Genomic DNA, 23,316 nt, shown 5'->3' on the forward strand with positions numbered 1-23,316 from the left:
ATCAACAACCTGAGTCCATCCAGCTCTGGTGGGTACCTGACTCAAGAAAAGCTAGGAACATGCCAACTCTACTTCATCATGTTGCCAATTGGCCGTTAGGTCAGGAAAGTCAGCCTTACTAGAACATACATGAAACCAAAGCAGGCAGTCTGGCAACTCTAGCACACAAATAGTGCGGTTCACACTTGCAACTCTAACATACAAATAGTGCGGTTCACACTTGCAACTATAGCACACAAATAGTGTGGTTCACACTTGCAACTCTAGCATACAAATAGTGTGGTTCACACTTGCAACTATAGCACACAAATAGTGTGGTTCACACTTGCAACTATAGCACACAAATAGTGTGGTTCACACTTGCAACTATAGCACACAAATAGTTTGGTTCACACTTGCAACTCTAGCATACAAATAGTGCAATTCACACTTGCAACTATAGCACACAAATAGTGTGGTTCACACTTGCAACTCTAGCACACAAATAGTGTGGTTCACACTTGCAACTATAGCACACAAATAGTGTGGTTCACACTTGCAACTATAGCACACAAATAGTGTGGTTCACACTTGCAACTCTAGCATACCAATCAAGCTGGATGTAAAACAAACAAATCAAGTAATGAGTCATGAAGTCATGAACCAACTTATCAATGCGCTTGTAGTCTTATGATTGCCCAAACAATACAGTCAAATATCTTAAGCTGGTGTCTGCCATTACTGCTAGCTGTTTTATTGGGACAGTTTTAATTTTGTGATGTCGTCTATAATTGCTTGGAAATTGCCCATTTTAACAATTATTTTATTATTTGATTTGTATAAATAAGTTTGTGTAAACTTTTTGTCTATTCTTCAGCGAGTTCTTGGCCAAAGAGTCAAATGAAAAGTTTTGGGAATTCACTGAAAAAATATCAGAACAAGAACCATCCTTTTTTCAGACTGGTAGGTTTTGTTTGATTAAAGTCAGACTGGTAGGTTTTGTTTGATTAAAGTCAGACTGGTAGATTTTGTTTGACTAAAGTAAGACTGGTAGGTTTTGTTTGACTAAAGTAAGACTGGTAGGTTTTGTTTGACTAAAGTCAGACTGGTAGGTTTTGTTTGACTAAAGTAAGACTGGTAGGTTTTGTTTGACTAAAGTAAGACTGGTAGGTTTTGTTTGACTAAAGTAAGACTGGTAGGTTTTGTTTGACTAAAGTCAGACTGGTAGGTTTTGTTTGACTAAAGTAAGACTGGTAGGTTTTGTTTGACTAAAGTAAGACTGGTAGGTTTTGTTTGACTTAAGTCAGACTGGTAGGTTTTGTTTGACTAAAGTCAGACTGGTAGGTTTTGTTTGACTTAAGTCAGACTGGTAGGTTTTGTTTGACTAAAGTAAGACTGGTAGGTTTTGTTTGACTAAAGTCAGACTGGTAGGTTTTGTTTGACTAAAGTAAGACTGGTAGGTTTTGTTTGACTAAAGTAAGACTGGTAGGTTTTGTTTGACTTAAGTCAGACTGGTAGGTTTTGTTTGACTAAAGTCAGACTGGTAGGTTTTGTTTGACTTAAGTCAGACTGGTAGGTTTTGTTTGACTTAAGTCAGACTGGTAGGTTTTGTTTGACTTAAGTCAGACTGGTAGGTTTTGTTTGACTTAAGTCAGACTGGTAGGTTTTGTTTGACTTAAGTCAGACTGGTAGGTTTTGTTTGACTAAAGTCAGACTGGTAGGTTTTGTTTGACTAAAGCTTAGACTTTGTGCTGATAGGTCCACAGTCTTGTATGATCATGTCCTATCCCCAGCTACTGATGAAATCAAGTACAAATTGGCTCAGAAATTTGCAGCAGAGCTCCTGTCACCATTGCAGCTTAGTTTTCTCAAATTCTCCTTGTCCCTGCGTGCGTTCTCACCAGCAGTTCAGATGTTTCAGCAGGTAACCAAACTTTTAACCAAACTTGTCATTATCACATGTTTCAGCAGGTAACCAAACTTTTAACCAAACTTGTCATTATCACATGTGTCAGCAGGTAACCAAACTTTTAACCAAACTTGTCATTATCACATGTGTCAGCAGGTAACCAAACTTTTAACCAAACTTGTCATTATCACATGTTTCAGCAGGTAACCAAACTTTTAACCAAACTTGTCATTATCACATGTTTCAGCAGGTAACCAAACTTTTAACCAAACTTGTCATTATCACATGTTTCAGCAGGTAACCAAACTTTTAACCAAACTTGTCATTATCACATGTTTCAGCAGGTAACCAAACTTTTAACCAAACTTGTCATTATCACATGTTTCAGCAGGTAACCAAACTTTTAACCAAACTTGTCATTATCACATGTTTCAGCAGGTAACCAAACTTTTAACCAAACTTGTCATTATCACTCTTTTCTTGCAAACCTCTCATCTCATCCTGGGCTTACCATAGAGGCTAATGATGTAATGAGTGACTTATGATGCAATGAGTACTTATTATGCAATGAGTGACTAATTATGTAATGTGTGACTAATTATGTAATGAGAGGCTAATGATGTAATGGGTGACTTATGATGTAATAAGTGACTAACAGTGTAATGATTTGCAAATGAAGTAATGATCTGCTAACGATGTTATGATCTGCTAACGATGTTATGATCTGCTAACGATGTTATGATCTGCTAACGATGTTATGATCTGCTAACCATGTAATGATCTGCTAACAATGTAATTATCTGCTAACAATGTAATTATCTGCTAACGATGTAATGATCTGCTAACGATGTAATGATCTGCTAACCATGTAATGATCTGCTAACGATGTGTTACAGCTGGCTGAACAACAGAATGTAAACAAAAACTGTCAGACAGCTGTTGATGTCAATGGTAAATTTTCCTGTGCACCGAGTGACCTTCCAGATCTTCTGGCTACAGCCTCTTCCAGGTATGGCATTCACTACACGGGTCAGTTGTGTAGATGTGCACGGGTCAGTTGTGTAGATGTGCATGGGTCAGTTGTGTAGATGTAGGCTACATGGGTCAGTTGTGTAGATGTACATGGGTCAGTTGTGTAGATGTACATGGGTCAGTTGTGTAGATGTACATGGGTCAGTTGTGTAGATGTACATAGGTCAGTTGTGTAGATGTACATGGGTCAGTTGTGTAGATGTAGGCTACATGGGTCAGTTGTGTAGATGTACATGGGTCAGTTGTGTAGATGTACGCTACATGGGTCAGTTGTGTAGATGTACATGGGTCAGTTGTGTAGATGTACATGGGTCAGTTGTGTAGATGTAGGCTACATGGGTCAGTTGTGTAGATGTACGCTACATGGGTCAGTTGTGTAGATGTACATGGGTCAGTTGTGTAGATGTGCATGGGTCAGTTGTGTAGATGTACATGGGTCAGTTGTGTAGATGTAGGCTACATGGGTCAGTTGTGTAGATGTACATGGGTCAGTTGTGTAGATGTACGCTACATGGGTCAGTTGTGTAGATGTGCATGGGTCAGTTGTGTAGATGTGTACGGGTCAGTTGTGTAGATGTACATGGGTCAGTTGTGTAGATGTGTACGGGTCAGTTGTGTAGATGTACATGGGTCAGTTGTGTACATGTACATGGGTCAGTTGTGTGATGTACATGGGTCAGTTGTGTAGATGTGCACAGGTCAGTTGTGTAGTTGTACATGGGTCAGTTGTGTGATGTACATGGGTCAGTTGTGTAGATGTACATGGGTCAGTTGTGTAGATGTACATGGGTCAGTTGTGTAGATGTACATGGGTCAGTTGTGTAGATGTACATGGGTCAGTTGTGTAGATGTACATGGGTCAGTTGTGTAGATGTACATGGGTCAGTTGTGTAGATGTAGGCTACATGGGTCAGTTGTGTAGATTTACATGGGTCAGTTGTGTAGATGTACGCTACATGGGTCAGTTGTGTAGATGTACATGGGTCAGTTGTGTAGATGTACATGGGTCAGTTGTGTAGATGTAGGCTACATGGGTCAGTTGTGTAGATGTACATGGGTCAGTTGTGTAGATGTACGCTACATGGGTCAGTTGTGTAGATGTACATGGGTCAGTTGTGTAGATGTACATGGGTCAGTTGTGTAGATGTAGGCTACATGGGTCAGTTGTGTAGATGTACATGGGTCAGTTGTGTAGATGTACATGGGTCAGTAGTGTAGATGTGCATGGGTCAGTTGTGTAGATGTGCATGGGTCAGTTGTGTAGATGTAGGCTACATGGGTCAGTTGTGTAGATGTGCACGGGTCAGTTGTGTAGATGTACATGGGTCAGTTATGTAGATGTGCATGGGTCAGTTGTGTAGATGTACATGGGTCAGTTGTGTAGATGTGCATGGGTCAGTTGTGTAGATGTAGGCTACATGGGTCAGTTGTGTAGATGTACATGGGTCAGTTGTGTAGATGTACATGGGTCAGTTGTGTAGATGTACATGGGTCAGTTATGTAGATGTGCATGGGTCAGTTGTGTAGATGTGCATGGGTCAGTTGTGTAGATGTACATGGGTCAGTTGTGTAGATGTAGGCTACATGGGTCAGTTGTGTAGATGTACATGGGTCAGTTGTGTAGATGTACATAGGTCAGTTGTGTAGATGTACATGGGTCAGTTGTGTAGATGTACATGGGTCAGTTGTGTAGATGTGCATGGGTCAGTTGTGTAGATGTACATGGGTCAGTTGTGTAGATGTAGGCTACATGGGTCAGTTGTGTATATGTGCACAGGTCAGTTGTGTAGATGTAGGCTACATGGGTCAGTTGTGTAGATGTACATGGGTCAGTTGTGTAGATGTACATGGGTCAGTTGTGTAGATGTGCATGGGTCAGTTGTGTAGATGTGTATGGGTCAGTTGTGTAGATGTACATGGGTCAGTTGTGTAGATGTACATGGGTCAGTTGTGTAGATGTGCATGGGTCAGTTGTGTAGATGTACATGGGTCAGTTGTGTAGATGTGCATGGGTCAATTGTGTAGATGTGCGCGGGTCAGTTGTGTAGATGTAGGCTACATGGGTCAGTTGTGTAGATGTGCATGGGTCAGTTGTGTAGATGTACATGGGTCAGTTGTGTAGATGTGCATGGGTCAGTTGTGTAGATGTACATGGGTCAGTTGTGTAGATGTAGGCTACATGGGTCAGTTGTGTAGATGTGCACAGGTCAGTTGTGTAGATGTGCATGGGTCAATTGTGTAGATGTGCGCGGGTCAGTTGTGTAGATGTAGGCTACATGGGTCAGTTGTGTAGATGTGTACGGGTCAGTTGTGTACATGGGTCAATTGTGTAGATGTACATGGGTCAGTTGTGTAGATGTACATGGGTCAGTTGTGTAGATGTACATGGGTCAGTTGTGTAGATGTACATGGGTCAGTTGTGTAGATGTACTCGGGTCAGTTGTGTAGATGTACATGGGTCAGTTGTGTAGATGTAGGCTACATGGGTCAGTTGTGTAGATGTACATGGGTCAGTTGTGTAGATGTACATGGGTCAGTTGTGTAGATGTGCATGGGTCAGTTGTGTAGATGTACATGGGTCAGTTGTGTAGATGTACATGGGTCAGTTGTGTAGATGTAGGCTACATGGGTCAGTTGTGTAGATGTACTCGGGTCAGTTGTGTAGATGTACATGGGTCAGTTGTGTAGATGTACATGGGTCAGTTGTGTAGATGTACATGGTTCAGTTGTGTAGATGTACATGGGTCAGTTGTGTAGATGTAGGCTACATGGGTCAGTTGTGTAGATGTGCACAGGTCAGTTGTGTAGATGTACATGGGTCAGTTGTGTAGATGTAGGCTACATGGGTCAGTTGTGTAGATGTACATGGGTCAGTTGTGTAGATGTACTCGGGTCAGTTGTGTAGATGTACATGGGTCAGTTGTGTAGATGTAGGCTACATGGGTCAGTTGTGTAGATGTACATGGGTCAGTAGTGTAGGTGTACATGGGTCAGTAGTGTAGATGTACATGGGTCAGTTGTGTAGATGTACATGGGTCAGTTGTGTAGATGTACATGGGTCAGTTGTGTAGATGTACATGGGTCAGTTGTGTAGATGTACATAGGTCAGTTGTGTAGATGTACATGGGTCAGTTGTGTAGATGTACATGGGTCAGTTGTATAGATGTGCATGGGTCAGTTGTGTAGATGTACATGGGTCAGTTGTGTAGATGTAGGCTACATGGGTCAGTTGTGTAGATGTGCACAGGTCAGTTGTGTAGATGTAGGCTACATGGGTCAGTTGTGTAGATGTGCATGGGTCAGTTGTGTAGATGTACATGGGTCAGTTGTGTAGATGTGCATGGGTCAGTTGTGTAGATGTGTATGGGTCAGTTGTGTAGATGTACATGGGTCAGTTGTGTAGATGTACATGGGTCAGTTGTGTAGATGTACATGGGTCAGTTGTGTAGATGTACATGGGTCAGTTGTGTAGATGTGCATGGGTCAGTTGTGTAGATGTGCGCGGGTCAGTTGTGTAGATGTAGGCTACATGGGTCAGTTGTGTAGATGTGCATGGGTCAGTTGTGTAGATGTACATGGGTCAGTTGTGTAGATGTGCATGGCTCAGATGTGTAGATGTACATGGGTCAGTTGTGTAGATGTAGGCTACATGGGTCAGTTGTGTAGATGTGCACAAGTCAGTTGTGTAGATGTAGGCTACATGGGTCAATTGTGTAGATGTACATGGGTCAGTTGTGTAGATGTAGGCTACATGGGTCAATTGTGTAGATGTACATGGGTCAGTTGTGTAGATGTGCATGGGTCAGTTGTGTAGATGTACATGGGTCAGTTGTGTAGATGTAGGCTACATGGGTCAGTTGTGTAGATGTACATGGGTCAGTTGTGTAGATGTACACGGGTCAGTTGTGTAGATTTACATGGGTCAGTTGTGTAGATGTAGGCTACATGGGTCAGTTGTGTAGATGTACATGGGTCAGTTGTGTAGATGTAGGCTACATGGGTCAGTTGTGTAGATGTACATGGGTCAGTTGTGTAGATGTGCACAGGTCAGTTGTGTAGTTGTACATGGGTCAGTTGTGTAGATGTGCATGGGTCAGTTGTGTAGATGTTCATGGGTCAGTTGTGTAGATGTACATGGTTCAGTTGTGTAGATGTACATGGGTCAGTTGTGTAGATGTAGGCTACATGGGTCAGTTGTGTAGATGTGCACAGGTCAGTTGTGTAGATGTACATGGGTCAGTTGTGTAGATGTAGGCTACATGGGTCAGTTGTGTAGATGTACATGGGTCAGTTGTGTAGATGTACTCGGGTCAGTTGTGTAGATGTACATGGGTCAGTTGTGTAGATGTAGGCTACATGGGTCAGTTGTGTAGATGTACATGGGTCAGTAGTGTAGGTGTACATGGGTCAGTAGTGTAGATGTACATGGGTCAGTTGTGTAGATGTACATGGGTCAGTTGTGTAGATGTACATGGGTCAGTTGTGTAGATGTACATGGGTCAGTTGTGTAGATGTACATGGGTCAGTTGTGTAGATGTGCATGGGTCAGTTGTGTAGATGTACATGGGTCAGTTGTGTAGATGTACATGGGTCAGTTGTGTAGATGTAGGATACATGGGTCAGTTGTGTAGATGTACATGGGTCAGTTGTGTAGATGTACATGGGTCAGTTGTGTAGATGTGCATGGGTCAGTTGTGTAGATGTACATGGGTCAGTTGTGTAGATGTGCATGGGTCAGTTGTGTAGATGTACATGGGTCAGTAGTGTAGATGTACATGGGTCAGTAGTGTAGATGTACATGGGTCAGTTGTGTAGATGTACATGGGTCAGTTGTGTAGATGTACGCTACATGGGTCAGTTGTGTAGATGTACATGGGTCAGTTGTGTAGATGTACATGGGTCAGTTGTGTAGATGTACATGGGTCAGTTGTGTAGATGTGCATGGGTCAGTTTTGTAGATGTACATGGGTCAGTTGTGTAGATGTGCATGGGTCAGTTGTCTAGATGTGCACGGGTCAGTTGTGTAGATGTGCATGGGTCAGTTGTGTAGATGTACGCTACATGGGTCAGTTGTGTAGATGTACATGGGTCAGTTGTGTAGATGTACATGGGTCAGTTGTGTAGATGTACATGGGTCAGTTGTGTAGATGTGCATGGGTCAGTTGTGTAGATGTGCATGGGTCAGTTGTGTAGATGTACATGGGTCAGTTGTGTAGATGTACATGGGTCAGTTGTGTAGATGAACAACGGCCACGTGTATCCCCCTACATTTGATGTACTTTCAGGGCCCCCTCTGTCCTGTACAAGTTTGACCATATCCCCCCTACATTTGATGTACTTTCAGGGCCCCCTCTGTCCTGTACAAGTTTGACCATATCCCCCTACATTTGATGTACTTTCAGGGCCCCCTCTGTCCTGTACAAGTTTGACCATATCCCCCCTACATTTGATGTACTTTCAGGGCCCCCTCTGTCCTGTACAAGTTTGTCCATATCCCCCCCTACATTTGATGTACTTTCAGGGCCCCCTCTGTCCTGTACAAGTTTGACCATATCCCCCCTTACATTTGATGTACTTTCAGGGCCCCCTCTGTCCTGTACAAGTTTGACCATATCCCCCCTTACATTTGATGTACTTTCAGGGCCCCCTCTGTCCTGTACAAGTTTGACCATATCCCCCCTTACATTTGATGTACTTTCAGGGCCCCCTCTGTCCTGTACAAGTTTGACCATATCCCCCCTTACATTTGATGTACTTTCAGGGCCCCCTCTGTCCTGTACAAGTTTGACCATATCCCCCCTACATTTGATGTACTTTCAGGGCCCCCTCTGTCCTGTACAGGTTTGACCATATCCCCCTTACATTTGTTGTACTTTCAGCGCCCCCTCTGTCCTGTACAAGTTTGACCATATCCCCCCTACATTTGATGTACTTTCAGGGCCCCCTCTGTCCTGTACAAGTTTGACCATATCCCCCTTACATTTGATGTACTTTCAGGGCCCCCTCTGTCCTGTACAAGTTTGACCATATCCCCCCTACATTTGATGTACTTTCAGGGCCCCCTCTGTCCTGTACAAGTTTGACCATATCCCCCTTACATTTGATGTACTTTCAGGGCCCCCTCTGTCCTGTACAAGTTTGACCATATCCCCCCTACATTTGATGTACTTTCAGGGCCCCCTCTGTCCTGTACAAGTTTGACCATATCCCCCCTACATTTGATGTACTTTCAGGGCCCCCTTTGTCCTGTACAAGTTTGACCATATCCCCCCTACATTTGATGTACTTTCAGGGCCCCCTCTGTCCTGTACAAGTTTGACCATATCCCCCCTACATTTGATGTACTTTCAGGGCCCCCTCTGTCCTGTACAAGTTTGACCATATCCCCCCTTACATTTGATGTACTTTCAGGGCCCCCTCTGTCCTGTACAAGTTTGACCATATCCCCCCTTACATTTGATGTACTTTCAGGGCCCCCTCTGTCCTGTACAAGTTTGACCATATCCCACCTACATTTGATGTACTTTCAGGGCCCCCTCTGTCCTGTACAGGTTTGACCATATCCCCCTTACAATTGATGTACTTTCAGGGCCCCCTCTGTCCTGTACAAGTTTGACCATATCCCCCCTTACATTTGATGTACTATCAGGGCCCCCTCTGTCCTGTACAAGTTTGACCATATCCCCCCTACATTTGATGTACTTTCAGGGCCCTCTCTGTCCTGTACAAGTTTGACCATATCCCCCCTACATTTGATGTACTTTCAGGGCCCCCTCTGTCCTGTACAAGTTTGACCATATCCCCCCCTACATTTGATGTACTTTCAGGGCCCCCTCTGTCCTGTACAAGTTTGACCATATCCCCCCTTACATTTGATGTTTTTTCAGGGCCCCCTCTGTCCTGTACAAGTTTGACCATATCCCCCCTACATTTGATGTACTTTCAGGGTCCCCTCTGTCCGGTACAAGTTTGACCATATCCCCCCTACATTTGATGTACTTTCAGGGCCCCCTCTGTCCTGTACAAGTTTGACCATATCCCCCTTACATTTGATGTACTTTCAGGGCCCCCTCTGTCCTGTACAAGTTTGACCATATCCCCCCTACATTTGATGTACTTTCAGGGCCCCCTCTGTCCTGTACAAGTTTGACCATATCCCCCCCTACATTTGATGTACTTTCAGGGCCCCCTCTGTCCTGTACAAGTTTGACCATATCCCCCCTACATTTGATGTACTTTCAGGGCCCCCTCTGTCCTGTACAAGTTTGACCATATCCCCCTTACATATGATGTACTTTCAGGGCCCCCTCTGTCCTGTACAAGTTTGACCATATCCCCCCTACATTTGATGTACTTTCAGGGCCCCCTCTGTCCTGTACAAGTTTGACCATATCCCCCCTACATTTGATGTACTTTCAGGGCCCCCTCTGTCCTGTACAAGTTTGACCATATCCCCCCTACATTTGATGTACTTTCAGGGCCCCCTCTGTCCTGTACAAGTTTGACCATATCCCCCCTACATTTGATGTACTTTCAGGGCCCCCTCTGTCCTGTACAAGTTTGACCATATCCCCCCTACATTTGATTTACTTTCAGGGCCCCCTCTGTCCTGTACAAGTTTGACCATATCCCCCTTACATTTGATGTACTTTCAGGGCCCCCTCTGTCCTGTACAAGTTTGACCATATCCCCCTTACATTTGATGTACTTTCAGGGCCCCCTCTGTCCTGTACAAGTTTGACCATATCCCCCTTACATTTGATGTACTTTCAGGGCCCCCTCTGTCCTGTACAAGTTTGACCATGTGTACCCCGGCCCAGGCAATAAGAAGGCTGTAGTTGTCCTGTACACAGAAATGGGTTCCAGTGGGTTCAAGGCCTTTCATCTAGCGCTAGTAGAGTTGGCCAAGAAAGGGGAGGTCACCTACTGCTTGAGACACTTTGTTAAGGTTAGACCACTCTTACTTCTTTAAGGTTAGATCACTCTTACTTCTTTAAGGTTAGATCACTCTTACTTCTCGAAGGTTAGATCATTCTTACTTCTTTAATTAAGGTTAGATCACTCTTACTTCTTTAAGGTTGGATCACTCTTACTTCTTTAAGGTTAGATCACTCTTACTTCTTTAAGGTTAGATCACTCTTACTTCTTTAAGGTTAGATCACTCTTACTTCTTTAAGGTTAGATCACTCTTACTTCTTTAAGGTTAGATCACTCTTACTTCTTTCTGCTCCTTCTTCATCATTTTGAAATCTCTCACTTGAAAATACAAGACATTGAATAAATAAACAACTGCTATGTCCACAGGATCCGAACCCCACCAAACTGCAGCTCTCTGGGTATGGCGTGGAGCTGGCACTCAAAAGTACTGAGTACAAGGCCAAAGATGATACTAAAGTTGAAGGTAGGGTCAGTCCAGTTGAAAGCTAGGGATTGTAAGTGATCTTTAGAGTGGTTGATTCCTGTTGAAAGCTAGGGATTGTGATATTTTGAGTGGTTGATTCCTGTTGAAAGAGATGGATTGTGATATTTTGAGTGGTTGATTCCTGTTGAAAGCTAGGGATTGTGATATTTTGAGTGGTTGATTCTTGTTGAAAGCTAGGGATTGTGATATTTAGAGTGGTTGATTCCTGTTGAAAGAGATGGATTGTGATATTTTGAGTGGTTGATTCCTGTTGAAAGCTAGGGATTGTGATATTTAGAGTGGTTGATTCCTGTTGAAAGCTAGGGATTGTGATATTTTGAGTGGTTGATTCCTGTTGAAAGAGATGGATTGTGATATTTAGAGTGGTTGATTCCTGTTGAAAGCTAGGGATTGTGATATTTAGAGTGGTTGATTCTTGTTGAAAGAGATGGATTGTGATATTTTGAGTTGTTGATTCCTGTTGAAAGCTAGGGATTGTGATATTTTGAGTTGTTGATTCCTGTTGAAAGCTAGGGATTACGAGATACTTGATGTTGCAGGTGACAGGTCTGGGTCTTCAAGTGATGATGATACTGACACAGGCGAGATTGATGGAATTGTCTTTTCTAAGCTCAAGTAGGTTTTTGTTGTTGTCTTTAAAGGTGGGGAATTTGTATGTTTTGTCCAAGGAAGGGAGGTTTTTTTTAAATTTTCATGTTGTCTCTGGGTTTTTTTTAAATTGTCTTCCTCTGATTGTCTTCCACTGATTGTCTTCCATTGATGATCCACCAGTGACCTTCACCCTGAACTCAAGTCCCAGCTGAGAGAGTTCAAGAACCATCTGATGGACTCGGCCACAGAGCTGACCCCATTTAAAGTCTGGCAGCTACAAGGTCAGTTTACTAGCGTTTGTAATCTTTTGTCTGCTGCTGTGGTTTTTTGTCTGGTGGTGTGTTGTAGTTGTAGTTATGTTTGATATTTGACTATGGGTGTTGATGGTGTGTTTATGTTAGATTATGGGTGTTGGTGGTGTGTTTATGTTAGATTATGGGTGTTGGTGGTGTGTTTATGTTAGATTATGGGTGTTGGTGGTGTGTTTATGTTAGATTATGGGTGTTGGTGGTGTGTTTATGTTAGATTATGGGTGTTGGTGGTGTGTTTATGTTAGATTATGGGTGTTGGTGGTGTGTTTATGTTAGATTATGGGTGTTGGTGGTGTGTTTATGTTAGATTATGGGTGTTGGTGGTGTGTTTATGTTAGATTATGGGTGTTGGTGGTGTGTTTATGTTAGATTATGGGTGTTGGTGGTGTGTTTATGTTATGGTGTTGGTGGTGTGTTTATGTTATGGTGTTGGTGGTGTGTTTATGTTATGGTGTTGGTGGTGTGTTTATGTTATGGTGTTGGTGGTGTGTTTATGTTATGGTGTTGGTGGTGTGTTTATGTTATGGTGTTGGTGGTGTGTTTATGCTATGGTGTTGGTGGTGTGTTTATGTTATGGTGTTGGTGGTGTGTTTATGTTATGGTGTTGGTGGTGTGTATATGTTATGGTGTTGATGGTGGGTTTATGTTAGTGTGTTGGTGGTGTGTTTATGTTATGGTGTTGGTGGTGTGTATATGTTAGTGTGTTGTTGGTGTATATCAGAGCTGTGTTGCTGTGTCTCCCACAGACCTGAGCTACCAAGCTGGTCAGAAAATTGTCTCAGCATCAGGACTGGACTGTTTACAATACCTGAGGGACATCAGTCAAAACTTCCCCACCCAGGCCAGGTCAAACTTACCCATTTTTTTTTGCCTTTTTTTATGGCATATAAAAAATTATTAATAGTTTTACATGTTTGTCATTTTAATGTATGAAGTTTAGATGGTGGAACCCCTGACTTTGTTTCATGTTTTGACCCCACATTGTACCTCATTCCCTCCTAAGCCCCTACTTCCAGTTTACAAACCCATTCCTGAACAAAGGGAAGCTACTTCGTTTTTTATAATATGTATTTAAAATAAATATTTTTTACTATCTAATCATTAATCAATTTACTATTACAAAGACCAATGCTCTCAGAAATGGACAAACTTTCAGAGAAATATAAAAATACTGCCATAACAATAAAAAACAGCAGCATAGAAAAAGGAAACTCAACAAAAATTGTTCATGTAACATTTATTCAACACAAAAATCATTGCGTGAACCACGTTTTGAAAGTGAACCAAACAAGATAAAAACGTTTTAAATTGAAATATCATGGATTCTCACTACTACGTATGTTTGACCCCATGTTTGACCCCATGTTTGACCCCATGTTTTGACCCCATGTTTGACCCCATGTTTGACCCCATGTTCTGACCCCATATTTGACCCCATGTTTTGACCCATGTTCTGACCCCATGTTTTGACCGATGTTTTGACCTGTGTTCTGACCCCATGTTTGACCCCATGTTTTGACCCCATGTTTGACCCCATGTTTTGACCCCATGTTTGACCCCATGTTTTGACCCCATGTTTTGACCCATGTTCTGACCCCATGTTTTGACCGATGTTTTGACCTGTGTTCTGACCCCATGTTTGACCCCATGTTTGACTCCCATGTTTGACCCCATGTTTTGACCCCATGTTTTGACCCCATGTTTGACCCCATGTTTTGACCCCATGTTTGACCCCATGTTTTGACCCCATGTTTGACCCCATGTTTTGACCCCATGTTTTGACCCCATGTTTTGACCCCATGTTTTGACCCCATGTTTGACCCCATGTTTTGACCCCATGTTTGACCCCATGTTCTGACCCCATGTTTTGACCCCATGTTTTGACCCCATGTTTGACCCCATGTTTGACCCCCATCATCTTCAGATCCCTGGTTAGAACAACTGTGACGAATGAATTTAAAAAAGAGGTCAAGCTCAACCAAGAGGTCAGTTATTTATAGCTCACTCATCCACATCTGGCTCACGGGATATCTTGTATCTGCTGACCTTCATGTGACTATCTTGTATCTGCTGACCTTTATGTGACTATCTTGTATCTGCTGACCTTTATGTGACTATCTTGTATCTGCTGACCTTTATGTGACTATCTTGTATCTGCTGACCTTCATGTGACTCTTGTATCTGCTGACCTTCATCTGACTATCTTGTATCTGCTGACCTTTATGTGACTATCTTGTATCTGCTGACCTTTATGTGACTATCTTGTATCTGCTGACCTTCATGTGACTCTTGTATCTGCTGACCTTCATGTGACTATCTTGTATCTGCTGACCTTTATGTGACTATCTTGTATCTGCTGACCTTTATTTGACTATCTTGTATCTGCTGACCTTTATCTGACTATCTTGTATCTGCTGACCTTCATGTGACTATCTTGTATCTGCTGACCTTTATGTGACTATCTTGTATCTGCTGACCTTTATGTGACTATCTTGTATCTGCTGACCTTTATGTGACTATCTTGTATCTGCTGACCTTCATGTGACTATCTTGTATCTGCTAACCTTCATGTGACTATCTTGTATCTGCTAACCTTCATGTGACTATCTTGTATCTGCTGACCTTCATGTGACTATCTTGTATCTGCTGACCTTCATGTGACTATCTTTAATCAAGCTCAAATGTTGTATGATATAATTGTAATCAATGTCAATGTTTGATTGTATCAAGCTCAAACGTTGTAATCTATGTCAATGTTTGATTTTATTCTAGTGTGTGATTGTCATAGTGTAGCTCCATGTGTTTGTAACCAATCCAAATAAAATATGTCCAACTTTTGTGACCCTGACCCTATCCCCAGCAATTTGAGTACCGTGGTGTTGGGGCTGGTGATTCTCTCATGTACCTCAACGGCCTGACAGTGGACCTGGAGGTGTATGACATCTTCACCCTGCTGGACCTCATGGCCTCGGAGGCCAAGCTTGTAGAGGGGCTTCATTCCCTGGGCTTCAAGGTTTGCTCGTTGGTTCATTCAATGCACATTAAGTTGACTATCCACAATAAGTTGACCATCCCCATTAAGTTGACCATCCCCATTAAGTTGACCATCCCCATTAAGTTGACCATCCCCATTAAGTTGACCATCCCCATTAAGTTGACCATCCCCATTAAGTTGACCATCCACATTAAGTTGACCATCCACATTAAGTTGACCATCCCCATTAAGTTGATCATCCCCATTAAGTTGACCATCCCCATTAAGTTGACCATCCCCATTAAGTTGACCATCCACATTAAGATGACCATCCCCATTAAGTTGACCATCCCCATTAAGTTGACCATCCCCATTAAGTTGACCATCCACATTAAGTTGACCATCCACATTAAGTTGACCATCCCCATTAAGTTGACCATCCACATTAAGTTGACCATCCCCATTAAGTTGACCATCCCCATTAAGTTGACCATCCCCATTAAGTTGACCATCCACATTAAGTTGACCATCCACATTAAGTTGACCATCCCCATTAAGTTGATGATCCCCCATTAAGTTGACCATCCACATTAAGTTGACCATCCACATTAAGTTGACCATCCACATTAAGTTGACCATCCACATTAAGTTGACCATCCACATTAAGTTGACCATCCACATTCAGTTGACCATCCACATTCAGTTGACCAACCACATTAAGTTGACCACATTCAGTTGACCATCCACATTAAGTTGACCATCCACATTCAGTTGACCAACCACATTAAGTTGACCACATTCAGTTGACCAACCACATTCAGTTGACCACATTCAGTTGACCAACTATGTTTCAGGGAGAAGACCTACAGAAATTTCTGCAACTTGATTTGTCCAGTGGGGAGGAGGAGAAATATGCCATTGATATCAGGCATCCAGCCATTCAGGTAACACAGTACTAATCTAAGTTTCTATTTTCAGTATGTAAATGACTTTCTATTTTCAGTATGTAAATGACTTTCTATTTTCAGTATGTAAATGACTTTCTATTTTCAGTATGTAAATGACTTTCTATTTTCAGTATGTAAATGACTTTCTATTTTCAGTATGTAAATGACTTTCTATTTTCAGTATGTAAATGACTTTCTATTTTCAGTATGTAAATGACTTTCTATTTTCAGTATGTAAATGACTTTCTATTTTCAGTATGTAAATGACTTTCTATTTTCAGTATGTAAATGACTTTCTATTTTCAGTATGTAAATGACTTTCTATTTTCAGTATGTAAATGACTTTCTATTTTCAGTATGTAAATGACTTTCTATTTTCAGTATGTGAATGACTTTCTATTTTCAGTATGTAAATGACTTTCTATTTTCAGTATGTGAATGACTTTCTATTTTCAGTATGTGAATGACTTTCTATTTTCAGTATGTAAATGACTTTCTATTTTCAGTATGTGAATGACTTTCTATTTTCAGTATGTAAATGACTTTCTATTTTCAGTATGTGAATGACTTTCTATTTTCAGTATGTAAATGACTTTCTATTTTCAGTATGTAAATGACCTTGCGACTGAGAAAAAGTACCAAAACTGGCCCAGTTCTGTACAAGACCTTTTGCGACCTACTTTCCCAGGGATGTTAAGACACATTGCAAAAAATCTGTTTCACTTGGCAAGTTTTTTTGTTTGATCATTTTAAATCTGTTTCACTTGGCAAGTTTTTTTGTTTGATAATTTTAAATCTGTTTCACTTGGCAAGTTTTTTTGTTTGATCTTTTTAAATCTGTTTCACTTGGCAAGTTTTTTTGTTTGATAATTTTAAATCTGTTTCACTTGGCAAGTTTTTTTGTTTGATCATTTTAAATCTGTTTCACTTGGCAAGTTTTTTTGTTTGATCATTTTAAATCTGTTTCACTTGGCAAGTTTTTTTGTTTGATCATTTTAAATCTGTTTCACTTGGCAAGTTTTTTTGTTTGATCATTTTAAATCTGTTTCACTTGGCAAGTTTTTTTGTTTGATCATTTTAAATCTGTTTCACTTGGCAAGTTTTTTTGTTTGATCATTTTAAATCTGTTTCACTTGGCAAGTTTTTTTGTTTGATCATTTTAAATCTGTTTCACTTGGCAAGTTTTTTTGTTTGATAATTTTAAATCTGTTTCACTTGGCAAGTTTTTTTGTTTGATCATTTTAAATCTGTTTCACTTGGCAAGTTTTTTTGTTTGATCATTTTAAATCTGTTTCACTTGGCAAGTTTTTTTGTTTGATAATTTTAAATCTGTTTCACTTGGCAAGTTTTTTTGTTAGATCATTTTAAATCTGTTTCACTTGGCAAGTTTTTTTGTTTGATCATTTTAAATCTGTTTCACTTGGCAAGTTTTTTTGTTTGATAATTTTAAATCTGTTTCACTTGGCAAGTTTTTTTGTTTGATAATTTTAAATCTGTTTCACTTGGCAAGTTTTTTTGTTTGATCATTTTAAATCTGTTTCACTTGGCAAGTTTTTTTGTTTGATAATTTTAAATCTGTTTCACTTGGCAAGTTTTTTTGTTTGATAATTTTAAATCTGTTTCACTTGGCAAGTTTTTTTGTTTGATCATTTTAAATCTGTTTCACTTGGCAAGTTTTTTTGTTTGATAATTTTAAATCTGTTTCACTTGGCAAGTTTTTTTGTTTGATCATTTTAAATCTGTTTCACTTGGCAAGTTTTTTTGTTTGATCATTTTAAATCTGTTTCACTTGGCAAGTTTTTTTGTTTGATCATTTTAAATCTGTTTCACTTGGCAAGTTTTTTGGTTTGTTCATTTTAAATCTGTTTCACTTGGCAAGTTTTTTTGTTTGATAATTTTAAATCTGTTTCACTTGGCAAGTTTTTTTTGTTTGATCATTTTAAATCTGTTTCACTTGGCAAGTTTTTTTGTTTGATCATTTTAAATCTGTTTCACTTGGCAAGTTTTTTTGTTTGATCATTTTAAATCTGTTTCACTTGGCAAGTTTTTTTGTTTGTTCATTTTAAATCTGTTTCACTTGGCAAGTTTTTTTGTTTGATAATTTTAAATCTGTTTCACTTGGCAAGTTTTTTTTGTTTGATCATTTTAAATCTGTTTCACTTGGCAAGTTTTTTTGTTTGATCATTTTAAATCTGTTTCACTTGGCAAGTTTTTTTGTTAGATCATTTTAAATCTGTTTCACTTGGCAAGTTTTTTTGTTTGATAATTTTAAATCTGTTTCACTTGGCAAGTTTTTTTGTTTGATCATTTTAAATCTGTTTCACTTGGCAAGTTTTTTTGTTTGATCATTTTAAATCTGTTTCACTTGGCAAGTTTTTTTGTTTGATAATTTTAAATCTGTTTCACTTGGCAAGTTTTTTTGTTTGATAATTTTAAATCTGTTTCACTTGGCAAGTTTTTTTGTTTGATCATTTTAAATCTGTTTCACTTGGCAAGTTTTTTTGTTTGATAATTTTAAATCTGTTTCACTTGGCAAGTTTTTTTGTTTGATAATTTTAAATCTGTTTCACTTGGCAAGTTTTTTTGTTAGATCATTTTAAATCTGTTTCACGTGGCAAGTTTTTTTGTTTGATAATTTTAAATCTGTTTCACTTGGCAAGTTTTTTTGTTTGATCATTTTAAATCTGTTTCACTTGGCAAGTTTTTTTGTTTGATAATTTTAAATCTGTTTCACTTGGCAAGTTTTTTTGTTAGATCATTTTAAATCTGTTTCACTTGGCAAGTTTTTTTGTTTGATCATTTTAAATCTGTTTCACTTGGCAAGTTTTTTTGTTTGATAATTTTAAATCTGTTTCACTTGGCAAGTTTTTTTGTTTGATAATTTTAAATCTGTTTCACTTGGCAAGTTTTTTTGTTTGATAATTTTAAATCTGTTTCACTTGGCAAGTTTTTTTGTTTGATAATTTTAAATCTGTTTCACTTGGCAAGTTTTTTTGTTTGATCTTTTTAAATCTGTTTCACTTGGCAAGTTTTTTTGTTTGATAATTTTAAATCTGTTTCACTTGGCAAGTTTTTTTGTTTGATAATTTTAAATCTGTTTCACTTGGCAAGTTTTTTTGTTTGATAATTTTAAATCTGTTTCACTTGGCAAGTTTTTTTGTTTGATCATTTTAAATCTGTTTCACTTGGCAAGTTTTTTTGTTTGATAATTTTAAATCTGTTTCACTTGGCAAGTTTTTTTGTTAGATCATTTTAAATCTGTTTCACTTGGCAAGTTTTTTTGTTTGATCATTTTAAATCTGTTTCACTTGGCAAGTTTTTTTGTTTGATCATTTTAAATCTGTTTCACTTGGCAAGTTTTTTTGTTTGATCATTTTAAATCTGTTTCACTTGGCAAGTTTTTTTGTTTGATAATTTTAAATCTGTTTCACTTGGCAAGTTTTTTTGTTAGATAATTTTAAATCTGTTTCACTTGGCAAGTTTTTTTGTTTGATAATTTTAAATCTGTTTCACTTGGCAAGTTTTTTTTTTTGATAATTTTAAATCTGTTTCACTTGGCAAGTTTTTTTGTTTGATAATTTTAAATCTGTTTCACTTGGCAAGTTTTTTTGTTTGATAATTTTAAATCTGTTTCACTTGGCAAGTTTTTTTGTTTGATAATTTTAAATCTGTTTCACTTGGCAAGTTTTTTTGTTTGATCATTTTAAATCTGTTTCACTTGGCAAGTTTTTTTGTTTGATAATTTTAAATCTGTTTCACTTGGCAAGTTTTTTTGTTTGATAATTTTAAATCTGTTTCACTTGGCAAGTTTTTTTGTTTGATAATTTTAAATCTGTTTCACTTGGCAAGTTTTTTTGTTTGATCATTTTAAATCTGTTTCACTTGGCAAGTTTTTTCGTTTGATAGTTTTTTTTTAACAGAATTATTTCAGAAAAGTATTAATGTCTACTGACCAAGCTACGTGAACTGACCAATGCTATGGGAAATGACCAATGCTATGTAAACTGACCAACACTATGTGAACTGACCAATGCTATGTGCACTGACCAACGCTACGTGAACTTACCAATGCTATGTGAACTGACCAATGCTACATGAACTGACCAATTCTATGTGAACTGACCAATGCTATGTGAACTGACCAACACTATGTGAACTGACCAATTCTATGTGAACTGACCAATGCTACGTGAACTGACCAATTCTATGTGAACTGACCAATGCTATGTGAACTGACCAATGCTATGTAAACTGACCAACACTATGTGAAATGACCAATGCTATGTGAACTGACCAATGCTATGTGAACTGACCAATGCTATGTGAACTGACCAATGCTATGTGAACTGACCAATGCTATGTGAACTGACCAACGCTACGTGAACTGACCAATGCTACGTGAACTGACCAATGCTATGTGAACTGACCAATGCTATGTGAACTGACCAATGCTTTCCTCCATTGCTGCAGGTGTTTGTGGTCAACCCTGTGGACACCAAGTCCAGGAACCTGATTAAAATGGCTGAAGCTTTCTATGTGCACAAGGCACCACTCAGGTAATCCTGACGTGTCTGCTGGACAGGGGTCAAAGGTCAAGGTCTCATATCTCACATCTGGTTTCTAGAATCTCTAATGATGTATCTGTTTCAGGCTTGGTCTTGCCTTTGTCGTCAACTCTAAAGCAACAGGCTATGAGGATCCTGGTGTTGCTATGATACGAGCCTACACATACATTGCTAATATTGCCAACATGCAGGATGTTGCTAAAGGCTTGTCATTTATCACAGATGTAAGCTATACGTCTCACTGTATGGTTTTGATAATGCTTTAGGTCATATATAAATGTTTCAAAATGATTTTCTTTTAGAGCTGCCAATATTTTAGTTCTAGTTTTTTGACGGCCAATATTTTAGTTCTAGTTTTTTGACGGCCAATATTTTAGTTCTAGTTTTTTGACGGCCAATATTTTAGTTCTAGTTTTTTGACTGCCAATATTTTAGTTCTAGTTTTTTGACTGCCAATATTTTAGGATTTGTAATGTTTTGCCCACCTTGTATCCTCTATCTTCCACTGCTCTGTGTAGGTGTACGAGAAAGTGGGGAACGCGGAGCTGACGAGTGAGACTATCATTGCAGAGTTTGCCCTTCAGTACCCATCAGAAAATAAAGATGTCATATTTGGAGAGAGCGATAAATTCAACGAAGTTAGAAAGGTAATTCTTCGTGAACCAAAATGTCTTGAGTGACTTTCTAATTGTATTACTTTGGTTCAGTTAAGTGAAGAATTCATTCATCAAAATGGCTTGAGTGACTGTCTAATTGTATTACTTTGGTTCAGTTAAGTGAAGAATTCATTCATCAAAATGGCTTGAGTGACTTCCCTCAAGTTCTGGTGAATGGTGTGCCCCTGGACAAAGGTCAGCTGGAAGATTCCTTTGAAGAGGCCGTGGTCATGGAGGTTCTCAAGCAGACCCAGGTGCTCCAGGGGGCTGTTTATAAGGTAGGTCAAATACAGTTTAAAATAACAGTTTAACCATGTAACCTTGACCTTGGACCAAGAGTTTAACCATGTAGCCTTGACCTTGTACCAACAGTTTAACCATGTAGCCCAGATCTTGTACCATGTAACCTTGACCTCTTACTTTGACCTAGGGTGAGGTCAGTGACAGCACTGATGTGTTGGAGTGGTGGATGGAGCGCGACAACGTCCTGCCACGCCTCAATTCTAGAATTCTGACCCCTGCTACTCTACGCCTTGACCTTACAGGGACTGCAGGTAAATAGGTCAAGGACATTCATCAATTAAATCAACTCTGTTTTGTCTACTTATATTTGATTTATTACCAACTGCAAGTTCGGCCATCTCTACTTACAAAAGCCAATGTGTGTTTGGCCATTTTGTTAAAGCCAATGTGTGTTTGGCCGTTTTGTTAAAGCCAATGTGTGTTTGGCCATTTTGTTAAAGCCAATTTGTGTTTGGGCGTTTTGTTAAAGCCAATGTGTGTTTGGCCGTTTTGTTAAAGCCAATGTGTGTTTGGCCATTTTGTTAAAGCCAATGTGTGTTTGGCCGTTTTCAGAGAGCAGCGTGGCCAAGATTCCAGCAGTGGCAGCAGAGCTTAGCACCAGAGATCTGACGTCTGCCATCGTTAACAGTCTCAGCTATCTGACCAAGAAAGGTAAACAAAAGCCATTGTTGTCTTAGCTATCTGACCAAGAAAGGTAAACTAAAGCCATCGTTGTCTCAGCTATCTGACCAAGAAAGGTAAACTAAAGCCATTGTTGTCTCAGCTATCTGACCAAGAAAGGTAAACTAAAGCCATTGTTGTCTAAGCTATCTGACCAAGAAAGGTAAACTAAAGCCATCATTGTCTCATCTACCTGACCAAGAAAGGTAAACTAAAGCCATTGTTAACATGTTAACAGACTAACCAATAGAACTGAGACTATAGCCATCCTGTTAGAGACCCACACACATCCCACCCTCTCTACCCACACATCGCACCCTCTCTACCCACACACATCCCACCCTCTCTACCCACACATCGCACCCTCTCTACCCACACACATCACATACCACCCTCTCTACCCACACACATCCCACCCTCTCTACCCACACACATCCCACACACATCCCACCCTCTCTACCCACACACATCCCACCCTCTCTACCCACACACATCCCACCCTCTCTACCCACACACATCCCACCCTCTCTACCCACACACATCCCACCCTCACTACCAACACACATCCCACCCTCTCTACCCACACACATCCCACCCTCTCTACCCACACACATCCCACCCTCTCTACCCACACACATCCCACCCTCTCTACCCACACACATCCCACCCTCTCTACCCACACACATCCCACCCTCTCTACCCACACACATCCCACCCTCTCTACCCCCACACATTACACCCTCTCTACCCACACACATCCCACCCTCTCTACCCACACACATCCCACCCTCTCTACCCACACACATCCCACCCTCTCTACCCACACACATCCCACCCTCTCTACCCACACACATCCCACCCTCTCTACCCACACACATCCCACCCTCTCTACCCACACACATCCCACCCTCTCTACCCACACACATCCCACCCTCTCTACCCACACACATCCCACCCTCTCTACCCA

The 23,316-nt window shown here is 40.2% G+C and overlaps 1 protein-coding gene across 2 annotated transcripts in view; it reads left to right on the forward strand.

Annotated features, from left to right (window-relative positions):
* The window catches only part of LOC131954801 (UDP-glucose:glycoprotein glucosyltransferase 1), a 54,959-nt gene that overhangs the window by 6,279 nt on the left and 25,364 nt on the right, over window positions 1-23,316 (forward strand). For both annotated transcript variants that reach the window (XM_059318589.1, XM_059318591.1), the window contains exons 3-20: window positions 857-942; window positions 1,773-1,903; window positions 2,785-2,897; window positions 10,694-10,868; window positions 11,225-11,321; window positions 11,882-11,957; window positions 12,114-12,214; window positions 12,991-13,090; window positions 14,169-14,229; window positions 15,105-15,257; window positions 16,073-16,162; window positions 16,772-16,891; window positions 20,636-20,721; window positions 20,816-20,954; window positions 21,249-21,377; window positions 21,503-21,664; window positions 21,817-21,940; window positions 22,242-22,340. In XM_059318589.1, the coding sequence (XP_059174572.1) occupies window positions 857-942; window positions 1,773-1,903; window positions 2,785-2,897; window positions 10,694-10,868; window positions 11,225-11,321; window positions 11,882-11,957; window positions 12,114-12,214; window positions 12,991-13,090; window positions 14,169-14,229; window positions 15,105-15,257; window positions 16,073-16,162; window positions 16,772-16,891; window positions 20,636-20,721; window positions 20,816-20,954; window positions 21,249-21,377; window positions 21,503-21,664; window positions 21,817-21,940; window positions 22,242-22,340 (2,042 nt within the window). The remainder of the gene's footprint in view (window positions 1-856; window positions 943-1,772; window positions 1,904-2,784; window positions 2,898-10,693; window positions 10,869-11,224; window positions 11,322-11,881; window positions 11,958-12,113; window positions 12,215-12,990; window positions 13,091-14,168; window positions 14,230-15,104; window positions 15,258-16,072; window positions 16,163-16,771; window positions 16,892-20,635; window positions 20,722-20,815; window positions 20,955-21,248; window positions 21,378-21,502; window positions 21,665-21,816; window positions 21,941-22,241; window positions 22,341-23,316) is intronic.

The sequence above is a fragment of the Physella acuta genome, unplaced genomic scaffold (assembly GCF_028476545.2).
Source record: "Physella acuta isolate Inbredline_101_S28 unplaced genomic scaffold, ASM2847654v3 ptg001030l, whole genome shotgun sequence".
Classification (NCBI taxonomy): Eukaryota; Metazoa; Mollusca; class Gastropoda; family Physidae; genus Physella; species Physella acuta.